Source organism: Girardinichthys multiradiatus, chromosome X (assembly GCF_021462225.1).
Source record: "Girardinichthys multiradiatus isolate DD_20200921_A chromosome X, DD_fGirMul_XY1, whole genome shotgun sequence".
In the NCBI taxonomy this organism is placed as follows: Eukaryota; Metazoa; Chordata; class Actinopteri; order Cyprinodontiformes; family Goodeidae; genus Girardinichthys; species Girardinichthys multiradiatus.
This window is the reverse complement of record NC_061817.1, coordinates 12,927,819-12,946,403: the sequence shown is the minus strand read 5'-3', so window position 1 is coordinate 12,946,403 and position 18,585 is coordinate 12,927,819. Positions and strand designations below refer to the sequence as shown.

The window sequence follows — 18,585 nt, the reverse complement described above, 5'->3', positions numbered from 1 at the left end:
TGTCAATAATTCAAACGGGCCGAAGACATGCACGGACGCGGCGTATTGCTGTTGGAAAAAGCACTACGGAGGAGCGATTGAGAACACGCAAACAACATCACCTCGATTCCCATAGTGATTGTTAAGAGAGGGTCCGAGAACGATGCAGAGCATCCGGTAAGACATTGCATCAGTGTGTGTGTTTATTGACAGAAGGAGCCAAGAGAGCTATTGAGTAAGTGGTGTATTCAGCTGACATACAGAGTGTTGATAAATAATGGACAATCTCCTTCCAGCGTAGCGTGCTTTCATGCGGTTTCCCCTCTATAAATAGCCCATAAATAATAGTAAAGCCAGAAGCATTTCTTTTTGACCCCTCAGCCTATTTTGTCCACACTGTGGGTGGGGAACATGCTGAAAGCACACATTTGCACAAGGACTCAAACTGACCTTAGGGTTATATGTGAAAGACTGATGTGTCCCACACAGCTATACAGTATATTATTGGGATTTTATGTGATAGACAAACACAAGGTAGAAGATAATTGTTAAGTTGAAGGAAAAGGACCCATTGCTTTCAAGAACAACAGGAAACCTGACAACACATGGCCATTCACATACACTTCTGGTCAGATGAGAACAAAATTTTACTTTCTGGCCATCATGGAAATTGCTATCTGTGGTGAGGAGCTGCAGAGATCTATGGCTCAGGTTGGAGAATTTGTTGACACTGAGCAATGAGTCGTGTACTCCACAAATCTGGCCTTTATGGAAGAGTGGCAAGAAGAAAGCCATTGCTGAGTGAAAGCCATATGAAGTCCTGTTTAAAGTCTGCCACAAGCCATGTTGGGAACACAGCAAATATGTGGACAAAGATGTTCTGGTCAGATGAGATGACAAAAATCAAACCAGGCAAAACATGTGACGCAAACTCTAAACACATGAATTGTATCAACGTACACGTCGATTTCTTTATATATGCATGTCACACTTGAAAGTTTGAGCTTGTTCATGTCAAAATGTGAAAAGGGGTACAAACACTTTTGCAATGTACTGGATGTTGAACATGGCAGATCTTCTAAATAAGGGCACAGTTTACTTTTCCAAATGCATTTAAAGTGGACTCAGAGAATAATTTTTTCTAATCACAGAAACAATGACATTTTTCTTCATAACCTATTGGCATGTTCTAAGAAAACAACAACTAAGAAAACAACAACATAATGAATTTTCTCTCAGATGATCAACTATGCCTCAAAAAGTCACAACAAATTTCTCATTTATGAGAATTTACATTCTTATCACTTTCGTGGTGTTTGGGAAGAAATACTTTACATAGTAATGATTCATTGCAGATGTGTAATGACTCACTGGATGAGCTCAACATTTGGGGTTTGCGCATGACCATGAATGTTTGTTATGTTTTATTTTTTAGCATTATTAGATTTTTCATTCACATTCAGAATTAACTCTAATCCCTTCAGAGACTTTTCTACTTGGGCACGTCATGAGACAGCGGTCTAGTTAGGGGCTCTCTTTGTGGAGATCAAATGAACTCATCTATGTTAAGATGGTTAAAATAGACCATTGTCTCCTTTCAGAGTTTCAGTGGTTCAGTTTAGTGCACTAGAATCACATGTTAAAAAGAAGAACCTGTTTCCGTGATTGGATTTATCCTGAAAAGAGAAATGCACTCTATATCTGCTACTTGTGAAATGTAGGATATTTTCAGTTATTTACAGATGGCAGAAAATAGTCAAAAAATAGTCAAATCATAAACACACAATCTCCATATGATCTAGATACTGACTCTGAGTCCTGATCACTTCCAGCTTAGACAGAGCTGCAAAAACTGCAACAGAAGTATAAAATGTTCATACATTTTGTCATGAACAGTCATGAACTTCATTATATCTATCTGGGATTTACCATCATGAAGTAAAGCATAATTACAGGTTTTCAGCTGTTTCATGCAAAGGAAAAATTCTGACTTACCCCACCAATTTAATAGTTTTATCGGTGTAGGTCTCTACCAGCTTTGGACATCTAGAGATCGTAGGCTGTGATAAATGGCTTTATCCCATTCTTCTTTGCCAAATAGCGCAGGCAGATTTCATGGACCTCAGCTTTCAAGTCAAAAAATTTGTATAAAGGTCTAGTTCATTCTAATAAATGAATATTATTTGAGCTAACCCATTCCATTATAATTCTGGCTGTATGTATAGGACCGTTCTGCTGGAAGGTGAACTTCCACCTCCACTCAAGTGTTTTGCACTTCCTGGATTGCCCTTTACTTAGCTCTCTCCACAGTCTGAAGAAAACCAACCCCACAGCATGGTACTGCCAACTCCATTTTTCATTGTGGGCATGTATGAATTTACCTCCACACATAGCCTTCTGCATGCAAACAAAAATCTTAGGTTTAGTCTAATCTGAAATAGAGCACCTTTCCTCATATGTTTGCTGGTTTCCCTGTATGGCTTGGGGCAAAGGGGACTTCTAATGGCAATCTGTCAAACATGGCTTTCTTCTTGCCACTCTTTCCCAACTGTCAGGTTTGTGGAGCAGAGATAGAACAACTGGATTTATAGTATGATATAATTACACGTGGACTTTATTTACAAATTAGATTACATCCTAAGGTAGCTTGCAGCACTGGATTTTATTTTGGGACATCAAACTACAACTCTTTTCAGATTTTGGTTGTAAAAAGTTGTGATAACCGTGCATTATTTTTCTTCCACCTCACTATTAGGCAGTATTTTGTGAGAGAAAGAGGCAAGATATCAAAATGCAGGACTGTAATCATACAAGTAAATTATACATCCCATATGCTGAGTGTAGTGAGTGAGAACATTTCACAGATAATGATGACCAAAGCTGCAAGAAGTAAATTTAATTAAAATGACAAATGGTGAATGAGATTTTCTTTATTTTCCTCCCTCACCATTCCATTTTTTTCCTGAGCACTAAGGTCGTTTGTCTCAGAAGCCAGTCACTAACTGCAAGAAGGACCCAGAGTTTATTACCTGCTGCAGTATTTCTCTCTTGAGTTTTAATGCCCTGCTGGGTTTTCTCTGGTTCTCACCAGAAAATGGACTGGAGAAGCTAAATAACCATGAGTATTATTGTGCCTTTGAGTGACATATTTTGGCCTTGAACCTCATGGGGTTTTACTCTGGCTCCATACGCTGAGGTAGGTTTTCTTGTCTCTTTACACAGCCATTAATCTGCTTGGAATGGGCCAATCTGCATCTCCAATTCTCGCTGGTCTCCTGAGCCGATGGCATTTATCCCTACCCCAGTAAGTTGTTAAATGCAAGCTATATACATTTTCATCTTTTGATGAAAGGCTGCTTTTCTAAATTGGCTTCAGATAGTGAGGCAAGATTGATAATTACAACTTCAGAGTGAGATTGAATTTAATTCAAGATAGCGCATTAAAAACTGGACTTGCATTGCTCCCTGCTCAGATAATTTCTATCAACAACTGTTTAAATCACTCCAGTCTGCCTGGTTTTAGCCAATTTAATTGACACACTCTCTGGAAAGCCCCCACTCAGCAAATCTGAATCATTTAAACTCGGCATTGGTACTTTATGCCAATCAAACCCAGCAGTGTTGTGGGTAATTTCTAAGTGGGCGAATTTTCTTCATAATCAAATAAAGAATTAGTTTGTTCATTTAACCTAATGGCTCCACCAAATAAGATGATGTATGTTGTATTTGAAGACTATAGTGAGTTTGAGCAAAAATCAATGAGCTTTTACACGGTGACCTTTAAAACAATCTGTGCTGGTGATTTAAACTTTCATTTGGAGGATAATTAGAGCCATACAGACTCAGTTTTAAAGCTACACAAAAGCAAATAGGAAACATGATTCCTTAAGGGCTGTCCACAATTGTTGCTGTAGCTGATTGCAGCTATTTGTCCTTGAACTTTAATTTAAACCCCCAGTGAAACGTTTAGTGGGTGGAACAGTTGCTCAGTTAAAGCCTAATTGTGTCTGTGTCACTGTCTGAAACTCCCAGGTCTACAGAGCTGCCTCTGGATTTGAGCACATTCTTAATCACTCAATTATACTGACTGTGATGTAGTAAACACTGATGTAGCTGAACTAGCCCATACAGAAAATACACATTAAGTTCCTGTAAAAAAATAAAAATCACATGTTAGATGTCTGAAACATGTTTTGCATGTGTGAAACATGGTTTGGAACATAGTGATGACATAATGTACACCACACATGGAAATTCCCATGTGAAACCCATCTGATTATAACAGTTGCACATGTGAAACGCATGGTATTATGTGTGGTATACATGTGAAATTCCCCAGATGACATGTGGTGCATTTGTGAAACTCAGGATTAAGCCTACATGTGGAGCAGACTTGAAACTCAAGAACTGCATTTGATTTCCTTGAAAATTCTCATGTGAAACCAACGTAATTACAATAGGTGAAACGCATGGTCTTAAGTGTGGTATACATGCGAAACGCCCAGGATTACATGTGGTGAACAAGTGAAACTCCTGGGATAACATGTAGTGCAGATGTGAAACTCATGGGAATGCCTGTGGTGCATATGTGAAACTCAGGATTACATGTGGAGCAGACTTTAAACTCAAGAACTGCATTTTAATGTCGTTGTAAATTCCCATGAGAAAGCCGTGTGAAACCCGTGGAACATGTGAACACATGTTAAGACATCAGCATGTGAAAAGTTTTTCCATAGGTGTTTCACCTGAAAAAAATCAGGTTCTTAGTAACATGTAAGATGAATGTGGATGTGAAAGCCTTTCACATGTGGAGCGTTTTTCAAGGTGTTTCACATGTGGAACTTCATGTTGTTATGTGAAGCACGTAGTAAAGCATTCCACAGTGAAAGGTTTTACCTTCTATTTCATGCATGGAAATATCCCCACATGTAAAAACATGCTTTAAACATATACACACTTTAAAATATTTTTTCTTATGTTTTTTTGTTATTATCACATGTGGAACACGTGGCCACATATTTTCCCATCTGATCACAAGGAAAAAAAGGTGAACTTCCATTACTGTAAGGGATATGTCATTTATATAATACACGAAGAGCATTTTATTTTTTAGGTACATCACTGATGTCTGTGAAGAAGAACAACAGCCGTTTAATCCCTTTGAGGGAGTGTCACTGCTCACTCACTCATGTCACTCCCTCATCCAGCCTTTGAAGGTTTAAGGCCTAAACCAGTCATTGCTAATCTGGGTCAAAGGTCAGTGAGCATGTTAAACACAGACTGGTCATTGGAATAACAACCTGATCACATTCACGCCCAGCTCTCAAAGTGCTTTTCTAATAAGGTGGGTCTGAGCCACAAGAAGCTGTTTCAACGTGGGTGGAAGATGGTGTCAGAAGCAGAACAAAAAGAAAAACAAGCACAGTAAAAAAACAAAACAACTCAACAGAAACACATCTGAACCTTTTGCATCCTTGGCAAAAACAGGGAGCAGCAAAGAAACGGCATTCACTGCTAGAATAACTGATAGAATCTAAGTTTGAAACTTTGCTACATTGTCCGGGTCACTGTCTGGGTGTGTGTCTTAGTTTAGTATGTAACTATCCACACAGCACAAATTCAATCACAGGGAGCAGAAAGGGGAGTTCAACTGGTGATTAAGGGGGATATCCTGATTGGTGCGCTCTTAATGAGATGGTGGTGCTGTATAGATTCACTGACCTCAACAAGTTATTGTACAATACATTTACATAAAGAAATGCTCAAAATGTTAGTCATTTTCTACCGCTTATTCCATAGTGGGTTACGGGGAAGGTATAACTGAGTGATTTATGAGTGGTGAGACTTCGGCTCAGGTGGTGGAAAAGATGGCCCTTTGTTAGGAATAGCAGGTCATCATATGATGCTGTTTGAGAATGTCTGCATGCAGATGTGCAGTGGCCTCTCTTGCTTTAGGAAAAACAACTTTGTTTTAGGCTTCCTGCAATGCGAAGGAGGTTTGGGGGACTTTCTATGGAAATAGGAATGACGTTTGTTCCTGAATGGAAGTCAACAGACAGCTTGTCATGGAGAAGCTGAAGGAAAGACAGCAAACTGACTCAGCTAACCAAGCTAGGATGCATAGAATGTGGTGAGAGTCACCTATAAGGGTAATAATGTTCAATGTTTGTATTTTGACAAAAAATGGCATATTGAAATATATTTGGAACTTTCTCAATAATCAGTGGAAAATCTCACATTGCTTTTACACATAACCACTACTCAAAAGTTACATCTGAACTGATTAAAAGCATCTGGACGACACCACTGGATTTGATTCTATGAGGATTCTATGAGGATTCTTAAAAAACATTCTTCCTTGTGGCATTTTTTAAACCTATCTACTCATATCTCAGAGTTTCAACCTATATTTTGTAACACCCTTTGCTTTTGAAATGTGACAAACGATGTTAACTTGGCGTCTTATCTACCCGGTAGCCTCCACTGCTTCACCTGTCCAGAACGTATGGCATCCCATCTGTCAGCTGAAGCCTTTAGATCCTCTGCTCCCCCTCCTTCCAACTCCTCTCTCTCAATTTGGCTCATAAAAATACAACCACATTTTAATACACTTTCAACTTACATTAGTAAAAAGGCGCAAAGGGAATAGATGCATTATACAGGTCCTTCTCATAATATTAGCATATTGTGATAAAGTTCATTATTTTCCATAATGTCATGATGAAAATTTAACATTCATATATTTTAGATTCATTGCACACTAACTGAAATATTTCAGGTCTTATATTATCTTAATACGGATGATTTTGGCATACAGCTCATGAAAGCCCAAAATTCCTATCTCACAAAATTAGCATATCATTAAAAGGGTCTCTAAACGAGCTATGAACCTAATCATCTGAATCAACGAGTTAACTCTAAACACCTGCAAAAGATTCCTGAGGCCTTTAAAACTCCCAGCCTGGTTCATCACTCAAAACCCCAATCATGGGTAAGACTGCCGACCTGACTGCTGTCCAGAAGGCCACTATTGACACCCTCAAGCAAGAGGGTAAGACACAGAAAGAAATTTCTGAACAAATAAGCTGTTCCCAGAGTGCTGTATCAAGGCACCTCAGTGGGAAGTCTGTGGGAAGGAAAAAGTGTGGCAGAAAACGCTGCACAACGAGAAGAGGTGACCGGACCCTGAGGAAGATTGTGGAGAAGGGCCGATTCCAGACCTTGGGGGACCTGCGGAAGCAGTGGACTGAGTCTGGAGTAGAAACATCCAGAGCCACCGTGCACAGGCGTGTGCAGGAAATGGGCTGCAGGTGCCGCATTCCCCAGGTCAAGCCACTTTTGAACCAGAAACAGCGGCAGAAGCGCCTGACCTGGGCTACAGAGAAGCTGCACTGGACTGTTGCTCAGTGGTCCAAAGTACTTTTTTCGGATGAAAGCAAATTCTGCATGTCATTCGGAAATCAAGGTGCCAGAGTCTGGAGGAAGACTGGGGAGAAGGAAATGCCAAAATGCCAGAAGTCCAGTGTCAAGTACCCACAGTCAGTGATGGTCTGGGGTGCCGTGTCAGCTGCTGGTGTTGGTCCACTGTGTTTTATCAAGGGCAGGGTCAATGCAGCTAGCTATCAGGAGATTTTGGAGCACTTCATGCTTCCATCTGCTGAAAAGCTTTATGGAGATGAAGATTTCATTTTTCAGCACGACCTGGCACCTGCTCACAGTGCCAAAACCACTGGTAAATGGTTTACTGACCATGGTATCACTGTGCTCAATTGGCCTGCCAACTCTCCTGACCTGAACCCCATAGAGAATCTGTGGGATATTGTGAAGAGAACGTTGAGAGACTGAAGACCCAACACTCTGGATGAGCTAAAGGCCGCTATCGAAGCATCCTGGGCCTCCATAAGACCTCAGCAGTGCCACAGGCTGATTGCCTCCATGCCACGCCGCATTGAAGCAGTCATTTCTGCAAAAGGATTCCCGACCAAGTATTGAGTGCACAACTGTACATGATTATTTGAAGGTTGACTTTTTTTGTATTAAAAACACTTTTCTTTTATTGGTCAGATGAAATATGCTAATTTTGTGAGATAGGAATTTTGGGTTTTCATGAGCTGTATGCCAAAATCATCCGTATTAAGACAATAAAAGACCTGAAATATTTCAGTTAGTGTGCAATGAATCTAAAATATATGAATGTTAAATTTTCATCATGACATTATGGAAAATAATGAACTTTATCTCAATATGCTAATATTTTGAGAAGGACCTGTATTTTATAAAAGATATAATGTAGAGTCACACCAGCCAGTCATGACCAGCCGAATAAAGTCTCCTATTGTTGAGCAATCTGAGATATACATGAATCAGTGCCGCTCTGGTGCTGCAACCTATCTTTTTCAGGCAAGTGCATCCTCTCTTTCCCTCACTTTTGTTTTCTCTTCCTGTCATGATGCACAAGATTATTGCATGCCAAGCAGAGATTGTCTGCTTGGCATGCAGACAAGGTAGCGAGAGCCAGATGCTGCTTGTGTTAAATACAAAGAAACCTGAACCTGCGTGTGTAAATCTTATTAGTTTTATTTATTTAGGTTTAATACTTTAATTTATCTACATGACAATAACATTTTTAAGCAGTGTTAGTCTGGACGTCTTCTGAGTAATTTGAAAAGTTAAGTAAATAAAAAAAAAGTGAAATAAATTATAGGTATGAAAATTTAAACCTGAGATATTGTGACAAATCCAAATGTGTATGCAGATAAATAGTGTTACTTTAAAACCCACAGACACTCCTGCCTACCTCTGCGTAGGCAGAAAAGAGGAGACACTGCAGCACAACGACCAACTGGCACAGCTCAGATATGGTAGCTAAACAGTTTCTGGGATGTGCTACTAAAATAATTATGCTGTCTTGGACCAGAAGCACAGTGGAAATTTCTTTCTTTCTCCTCGGTGGTTCTGAAAATCGCTGGCTGGTACATGTCCTGCCAAACTCTGTTTATTTTGCTGAGATTTAATTCCTTGTGACAATGCTTTGCAAAAATATTCATACCCCTTGAGCATTTTCATATTGTGCCAGGTTACAACCACTTAACTCTTGAATTGCTCACTCAAAAATCAATTAGTTTTTTTAGTTTTCTGAACTTTGATTAAAATAAGAGAAGTAAAGGTTACTGCAACTGGAAAAAAAAAAAAAACAACTACTAACTTCTCTCTGATTGCTGGGTGCAAATTGCTGCCCAGACCTTCTTCCTACCTGAAAATCAAAAAAGCCTGGTTGGGTCATGCAAGTTCATCCTTCACCTAAACTCTGAGACCAAAATTGGCCCCCAACATCAACAATTCACTTTTATGGATCAATATGTTTTTGTAAAATAATGTCTTTAAAATGTAGGGTATTATTAGATTATTGCATAGGCTTTGCCATTGTAATACACCAAGAGTAACCCTCTTGTTCTCCTTGCTGACCTCATCTGTATTTGTATACCGTCATGTTTCTCCTCTAACAAACCCCAAAATAAGTCTGAAATTTTAGCTAAAAAGGCTCCCATTAAGGCTGGTTTTAATTGTGAATACTTTTAATGCCCTCTGAGGTCGATGTTCCTCTTTCATAAAATCCTGATTTTGCTAAAGTACACAAGCTGCCAAAATCTTCCTTCACATCAATTACAGAGAACGTGTACACCCTTACACAGCAAGCAAAGCTGCAGCTCTTTTCTGCATAAAGTTCCTCTGTTTGCTCTCGGACAGAGCAGAGTTTAAAATCTTTAGAAAAAGCAAGTCTAAGTTAAGTTGAGTTTAAGGTTCAACAAACTGGATGTTTTGAACAAGAGGGGACAAGAAAGGAGAGATTTTTAGAGAGAGAAAACAAAAACAAATGCTAAATAGAAAAGGAAAGAGAAAACAGAGTTCTCATGATATAAACATTTTGTACAAAGGAAATGTTTCATTAAACAGTTTTAAACACAGTCAGTAGGGATTATTTAAACACGCGGACATGGACGGAACTTTTTCGAATCACATCTCATGGATTTTTTTGCAATTTCAAATATTGAGTATCATTCTTATGAGTATCATTCTTATAAAGAACATCATTTCCCTCATTGCAATCATGCAAAAACGGGACATTTTGTTGGAACAATGCTGGTTTTTGAATGAACAGTTTTCTGGATGATCTCCTCCTTTTGTGTCTATTGTTCTGTTAGCCACGATTCCACAACATTTTTGAGAAAACTAAGAATCCCAATTTTTTGTTTTCACCAATACTTAAATCACTTACAGTGTTTCAAAGAATCGAATAATTTCCTCTCTGACTAGTTTGTATATTTAGGTTGTCACACTTGTCTCAACCTCATGAACTGGTTGTGGTGCAATGCCACATTTTCTTCCAGTGCTTTCACTCTGCACTCAGTTGGCCATTAGCGGACATGCAAATTTGTAACAAAAAATAACCTGTGAAGTGATTGTGGGTAAGGAGGCCTTTCACATGTGGAGCTTCAGTCTATGTTTTCTGTTTTTTTTTGCTGTTGCCACCCTTTAGCAAGATGCCACCCAGGGCAGAGAGCCTTAGTTTCAGATTTTTCTTTTTCTACTCTGAACTGGCCTTCAAAGGCCTAGTTAACTTAATTTTCATTCATACAATTACACTATAATATTGTATGAATGAATATCTACTTGGAAAATTTAGTATGCAACAGCACCTTACAGGGTAATTACTGGTGGGACTGTCAAAGTTAAAAGAATTAAACTATTTAAAACACAGACCTTTACATGATGCAATAATTTATATCAGTTATTAGTACTTTAATAGAAGAATGGACATTGTAAATCAAAACCATGAAAAGTAAATTAGCAGGGGGAAAGAGAACATTTACACAGTACTATTCACTGTTACACTCTCATTAAAGGCTGAAAAGCACTAAAGGTCAAACTGTTGCATCTCCCCAGATTTAAAAAGTTACTTGACATTTTGACTTGGTTTTATAAAACCCCAGGAGTCAAGTTCTGTTTGGTGAAACTGTTCCTTTTACAACTACTGGGTACATATATTTCAGCTTTATACAGGCTGATAATTTACTGTATGCCCCACACGCCCTGATTGCTGATGTTCCCTACCCTCCTTACAAGCCGGCAATCATATTTATAACCAGCCTGGACCAGGTGCTGCTGCTTTAAATCACTACTAACTGGCTTTGCCATTGGACTGAGAGCCACCAAACACCCAAGTCATGATTTTGAATGAGTCTTTGTGACAGTAACTGGGATTTCTAAAAACATAGTCAGATGTTTACATTTATTTACTTAGTATTTGGAGGAATTGTTTTTAAACTGTATGACTTGGGTCAAATGTTTTGGGTATCCATCCCAAGCTTTTCCCAAAAGTTTGCTGCAATTCTGGCCCACTCCTCCTTACCGGACTGGTGTTACTGAGTCAGGTTTGCTGACCATCTTGCTCACACACCTTTATACCTTTGCCCACAAACTTTCCATAAGCCTGAGATCAGAGCTTTGTGATGGTCACTCCAAAACATTGTCTTTGTAACTAATTTGGTATTATGCTTAGGTCATTGTTCATCTGGATGATCCATTTGTTCTCAGGCTTCACCTTCCTGACTGAGATATTACTTCCTGTTATATTGCTTTAATATTTCTTTATTGAGTTCTTTCCTTATGATGCCATCTGTTATGTGTAAGGCACCAGCCCTTCCTGCAGCAAAATATCCAAATATGATTCTGCCACCCCAATACTTCACAGTTGGGATGGTGTTCTCTGTCTTGTAACCTTTCCATTTTATCCCTCAAATGCAACAATTGTTATTAAGTCTAAACACTTCAATTTTAGTTTAATTTGACCACAGGACATGCCTCCATAAATTAAGGTCTCTGTCCCCGAGTACATTTACATACTGTAATTTGGGTTTTTACGTTGCTTTTTGAGTAATGGCTCGTTCTGCACAGATTGGCATTTTGAGCCATTGTGTGAACACGACTTGTTTTACTGTGGATAACCTGCTTCAGCCAGTCTCTACACAAGTTCTTCTGCCTTTGTTCTTGAGTTAGTATGCACGTTTCACACTAAAACATGTTCCTTCTCTGGGACCCAGGGGAAGACTTCTTCCTCAACAGTATGTTGGTGGGACATTCTCATGGTGTTTATACTTGCACATCATTTTGAAGGGATGAAGTGGAACCTTCAGAAATCAATTATTTGAACCCAGACTTCGGTTCCACAATTCATAACTTTTATTATGTTCCCATGACAAAACAAAAAGAAATGCAGTGTATTTGAGGTGTTGCTGTAAAATACATCCACAGGTGGGTCTCCATTTACCTCAAATGTTGTTAATCAACCTATAAGAAGGTTAAAAGTCAGGAAATCAGAATCTGTGTCCTTTGCCAAACTATTTAAACTGACTTCTGCGTTTGAAAAATGTAAGAAAAATATCTAAAAATAAACCCTCTCTTATTGTTCTGATAGTTTGAAAACCCTGATTAATTTAAACCAGTGTGATTTAATGTCAAACAGTCAGGAAAAAACATGTATACATTTTATACAGTGTATGTGAAAATCTGGTTTTAACTGTATATAGTCAAATCAATCCTGTACAATCTAATCATGCAAACTGATTCAAATTAATTGACATGAATTCCTATTTTACTCTATTTGTGAAAAATAAAGGATCATAGGTTTTCTCATCTCGTCTACTTCTCATGATCCTCAGTGTTGTGTCCTTCCCTGTCTCATGAGCTGGACATATCATTCTACCTCTAGTATTTGGTTGATAATACTCAGCAAAGGTAAACAATCATGCCTTAAGACAAACGTTTGTTTTACAGTAATAGTGCATAATCACTGTAAAGAAAGCACCTAAAAACATGTTACAGTTTAACATTCATATGTCTGATTTTCATCAAGGCTTCTCGGTCCACTACAAGTTTGCTTCTAGTCTTAGGGTAGATAAGTGTCCCTTTCTTCGGCCACTTACAAAGATGTGCATTCATTAGGCAAAGAAAGACTGAGCGAGGCAGAGAAAGAAAAACACACTCAGATGAAGAGATGATCAAACTTGCTCTGTTTCCTAAGCAGAAAAGGATCAACACACCAAGAGAGAATGAGCACTATGAGTCAAAGCCATGGGGAGTTAACGGTAAACGATGGAATGCGTGTGGAGTGTATCTCCATCCGTTACAAATGCAAAAACCAAACCAGTCTGACATTTTTTTGTGATATCAGAGGTGAAGCCAGTTCACTAACACCGTGGATGAAGCGAGTAAGCAGGAGTTGCTGTTTGTGCCTGTGCACCAACAACACAAACTATAGGAAAAAAACAGCACACACCGTACTTGCCTCTGGGTCAGCAGCAGAAGACATTGGAGCATTTCGACTCTTCTCACACACTTGACTATATGTGAGAACGTGAACTGACTGGTAAACTGGCAAAGAGGCTGTAACCCCGGATAACTCTGCCAGCCAGTGAACAAACACTCCTGCAGGCAGACTGAGGAAGTGATTACTGCTGAGATATACCAACCAACAAACCAACCAAAAAAACAAAAAAAAACCAGTAGAAATAAAATAACTTCTGAAGTGATCAAGCAAGAGGATTGTTATTATTTTCTGGTATCTGTGTTCTTGATTCTCTCCACGAATCCCCCTCTGAGTTAATATTTGGGCTGGCCAGTAATATCAGCCCTGCATACCAAAGTATTACAGAGGTACAGCATGGCAGAGTTATGAAGGACAAAGGAACTGATAAAGAAAGGAGTAAACCATGATTCAAAGGGAGGGACGTTTACTGGAGTTAGGAAAGGATCCGTCTACATATCAAGTGAAATCAACGACAAACAAGATGTATGCAGAGAGCCCACACCGGCTGATAGCACAAGGCCTAGACAAACATAAGAGACAACTGTCAAAAGAGATTTTTTTCTTGATCTGGAAAGAAGCCATATTACGGCTCTCTAACTCACCCACACTACATACAGTGATTTTAAATTCATTTAAATTTTCCCTAAAAATAAAACAGTTTTTTTATTTTGTAAGGCCAAGGAAGAGGAAAAAACCAAAACGTCAAAGGAACAGATTGATCAGACTTTGCAGAGATGCTAATGCAGGCAATCTCCCTGCAGCTGCCTCTGTTACCTTCCTCCTATCTGTTGACTTAACAAAAGTACATGTTGTATCCATAAGCTTATGTTTGGTTAAACGTCATTAAGAATGACAGGTTTGCAAGCAAATGAAGCAACACAGTGCGAGTCATTTCATTTTAAAAATTTGTATCTCAAATGTTTGTTCTCACTGATTAAGCAGTTGAGTTGATAGGCTAGAAATAGCTGTAATACTAAGAACTGTACAGGAACGAACAAAACCAATCCCAAAAAGCAATAAAAAATTAGAAAAACAATGAGAAGAAAGAAAAACAAAACAGTGGTACAAACATTAGATGTGCTCTGATTACAGTAAACTATATATAATCAGACATATTTGTACTGATGTGCTCCAAGTTGTGTTAGATTTGATAAAGTATCTTCCTTCAGATACCCCAGTAGAAGTGGGAGATGCCTCAGAAATCAGCACGACTCCTTGGCTAGCAATATCTGTCCACCAGTCTGCATTCAGTCTCCATTGTAACCTAATGCTGTACTGACCAATCAGTGACAGTAGTCCCTATTATTTCAGTTAACTCTTTGGGTTTTAGCACAGAAATTCAACACTGCAAAAGGATAAAGGTTTCTCCCCTTCTGTGAAATGAGTAGCCAGAGCTGCTACTCATTTCATTCGGAGATGCTTCTATGGAGCTGGTCAACAACAAAATAACTGCAGCCCATTGCTCACAACTGCATGTGCTTCGTCTATACAATAAACAAACATTACCAGGAAAAAGGTGCAGTCCAGTTAAAGCAGGGGTCTCAAACTCAATTTACCTGGGGGCCGCTGGAGGCAGAGTCTGGGTGAGGCTGGGCCGCATAAGGGATTCCACAAAAAACGTTACAAAATATCCTCAAATCTCATCAACAGTTAATGATTTCTCCAATACATGGACTGTCCTGAACACATGAATGGAACATTGAATGAAGATCATGAACAGCTCCTCAGAACATGGCTTCTCCAGCTTACTCCTTGCTGCCAGAGACTTGACAACGCTTCCTCTCACATATCTGAGCCACATTTGGCTTCAGAGAGGAGGCACTTGAGACCCTCAGTATGGCTTGAAGATGATCATCAGTCCGCTTGAACATTCGGGAAAGCTCAGGGAAGCTGGGGGACAATCCTCTCAAAAATTGCCCTTGTTTGTCTGCTTTTCCATTCACCTGCCTAAATTTGGCCTTGAGGTCAGAGTTGCATTGCAGATAAATAAGCTCCATTTGAAGCACAGGAGGGCATCTTGCACATCAACAATGAAGGGGTCTGCAAAAATTTGAAAAGTGCCTCTGTGCGTCTTGAAGTCTGCAAATCTGTGATCAAATTCCTTCAGCAGCTTCAAAATAGCATCAACATACTTCTCACCACTGAATGGTGTGCCTGCATCCACAAGTGCCTTGCATGCTGGGAAATGGCAAAGGTTTGTCTGAGAGAGCTGGGCTTTCCATAACACAAGTTTCGTGGAGAATGGTCTTATGTTGTCATAGGCAGCACTGACAAGCTGCCCTGGCCTTGTAACTTCTTGTTCAGTACATTCAGCTCATGTGTGATGTCGACAAGAAAAGCTAAGTCCATGAGCCATTTCTGATCATTCAACTCGGGGACAGCCATCCCATCCTTCTCCATGAAGGCTTTCACTTCTTCTCTGAGTACAAAAAATCTTTTCAAGGCATTTCTCCTGCTGAGCCAACGTACCTCAGTGAAATAGAGCACATCTTCATATTCTCACTCCATTGCCTCTAAAAAAGCACGGAACCTCCTATGCTTGAAGCCCCTGGATTTGATGTTGCTGATGCATTTCACAACAACAGACATCACGTTGTCACACTTCAGGCATTTGCTGCAAAGGGCCTGCTGATGGATAATGCAGTGAAGAACAATGGCCTCTTCTACACCCTCCTCCTCAAGTTTTCTCTGAACTAGTGCCACCAGTCCATTTTTTCTCCCCATCATTGATGGCGCTCCGTCGGTTGTTATTCCAACAAACCTATTCCATGGCAAACCGGCATTCTCAATGGCATCACACAGCTGGCGAAATACCTCATGAGCGGTGGTCTGGCCACGCATTGGAATTACTCTGAGCAACTCCTCTGTCACTTCAAAATTGCGATCAACACCACGGACACAAATTGTGAGCTGAGCAATGTCAGTTATGTCTGTGCTCTCATCAAGAGCAACTGAATATGCATCAAAACATCTGGCTTTCACACACAGTTGATGATAAATGTCACTTGACAAGTCAGAAATGCACTCTGCCACTGTGTTGGCAGAAAGGCTGATGTTGCTGAACTGACTTTTCGTTTCCGGACAAACTATACTTGCAGCCTGTAATATGCATTTTTTTACAAACTCGCCCTCTGTGAATGGTTTTCCCGCCTTAGCAATCATCTCACTAACCATATAGCTAGCTTCGACAGTTGCAGCATTCTCTTTGGTTGCCTTCTTGAAGAAATCTTGTTGCCTCACTAGACATGTTTTAAGGCTGGCAACCCGGTTGGCTCTCTCATCCCCCTGGTATTTTGCACATTGCTCAGGATGTTTAGTTGAATAATGACGTTTCAGGTTGTATTCCTTGTGCACTGCAACTTTTTCAGTGCAAATAAGGCATGTCGGGATGCCCCTGTGCTCAACAAATAAATACTGCGTCTCCCACCTTTGCGGAAATTGGCTGTGCTCGTCACCTATCTTTCTCTTCACTGCAGGCTTTGGCTTTGACAAAGACATGATGAGGTGTGACAAAATTTTGTTTATTCCACTTGGCTTCGCTCTTGTTCCACGTTTCATAGAAGTCTATAGCCAGCTAGTGACGCATGGAGTACGTCTCGATGCATGATGTCATTTCCGCTACTTGTCACAACAGCGCGCCGGATGACGAACAGCCCGGTAGCAGTCGCCTTTCTCCGCATTTGATCGTGGCATTTGTTGATGGTAGAAAGTACCCGAATGGCGACCGCAAAAAAAGGTGACTGCTACCGGACTGTTCGTCATCCGCCACATTGTTGTTACAAGCGTAATGTGCATGAAGTTGGTGTAGCTCAGCCTAGCCCCGGATGTCAGCCACGACAAGGAACGGCGGGCAGGACTTCCTTCAGAGGTCCACTCCCCCTGCGGGCTGCACTAATATTATACTTTCATATCACAGTGGGGGCCACAAGATATTGACCTGTGGGCCGCAATTGGCCCGTGGGCCACGAGAATGAGACCTCTGAGTTAAAGGCTAATGGCCATTAGCACCTACTGGACTCAACTCGGCTCTACTCAACTCTATATGGTTTGGGTCGTTTGTCAATTAGGTACCACCTCAATGAGAAGATCCAAAATGGCGCCGCACATGGTCGCCTCGGCGCATTGTTTTGTTTTGTTTTTTGCTTTAATTGTACTGTATTGCACCGACTACGCCAAAACAAATTCCTTGTATGTCCAAAAACGTACTTGGCAATAAAGCTTTTCTGATTCTGATTCTGATGTGGGTGTGGATGTCATAGCAAGGCAGCAACAGAGTCCGAAATGTGACGTGATTTGTATGCGACACAAACACAACGCAACACTGAAAGACATGGAAACAATGGTAAACCTGCTGCTCAGTCTATGGCGTTTTGTCAGACTCAAAGTAAAAGAAGAGAGCCAGAGAAGGCTGTGAATGGCAAGACAAAACACTCTGGATACATACCGGAGGTTGTGGGAAGCCATTGAGGGGTAGCAAAGTGAAGAGTATCAGCTACACATGTGAGGGAAATCTAATGGTATCTAATGCTAGCTTGCTGTAGTGGTCATGTACACATAAGCCCAGCGTACATCGATTTAATGATATTTGTTATTGTAATATGTTTCAGATGGCTTATTGTGATAATTTATCGCTGCAAACAGTCAGCCTGGGCATTTAACTGAGCTTCCCAGTTGTGGGATGTTATTGTTCCCAGATTCACAAACGGACAGTGGTTGCTGAACATTAGGATGTCTGAACAAATGTTTAGCTTCCTGTGCCGTAAACTGGCATCCAGCCCTGGATCAACATGATATGACTTTCTTTGAATCTGTGCCCTTAAGGAAGAGAGGGGCCATTGCACTGTGAAAGCTAGATAATGGCTCAGAGTACAGGAGTATTGGACATCTTTTTGGAGTCAGCATCACAACTGTGTGCAGGTGTGTACTGGGGTTTTGTGCTGCTGCAGATATAAAAATCTTCTTGCCTTCTCAGCTTTGAGCCCAAACATTTATCATTGTGTCCAACTAATATGTCTCTAATTTTTTTTAGCACATATATCAAAGACTTTTTGACAAATGGAGTGCTAAAATCTAAGAATAATCCCACAGTTGATTCAATTTTGGTTTGGTATGATTTCATTAACAGAATTATGAATTATGAAGTAGTTGGTTAACACAAATTGAATCCCATTAAACAGTAGCCCAGTATCAGGTTAGTATGGCACATTCCTTAATATTCCTTAATTCCTTAATATAAAATT

The 18,585-nt window shown here is 40.0% G+C and overlaps 1 protein-coding gene across 4 annotated transcripts in view; it reads right to left on the bottom strand.

Annotated features, from left to right (window-relative positions):
• LOC124862757 (ubiquitin carboxyl-terminal hydrolase 43-like) overlaps window positions 1-18,585 on the bottom strand; it is a 113,198-nt gene that overhangs the window by 72,878 nt on the left and 21,735 nt on the right. The window contains exon 1 of one of the 4 annotated variants that reach the window (XM_047356868.1): window positions 13,325-13,375. The exons of the other annotated variants lie outside the window; for them this stretch is intronic. Coding sequence (XP_047212824.1) covers window positions 13,325-13,348 — 24 coding nt within the window. The 5' untranslated portion in view covers window positions 13,349-13,375. Of the gene's footprint in view, window positions 1-13,324; window positions 13,376-18,585 lie in introns of those variants that run through there. 4 annotated transcript variants of the gene reach the window in all.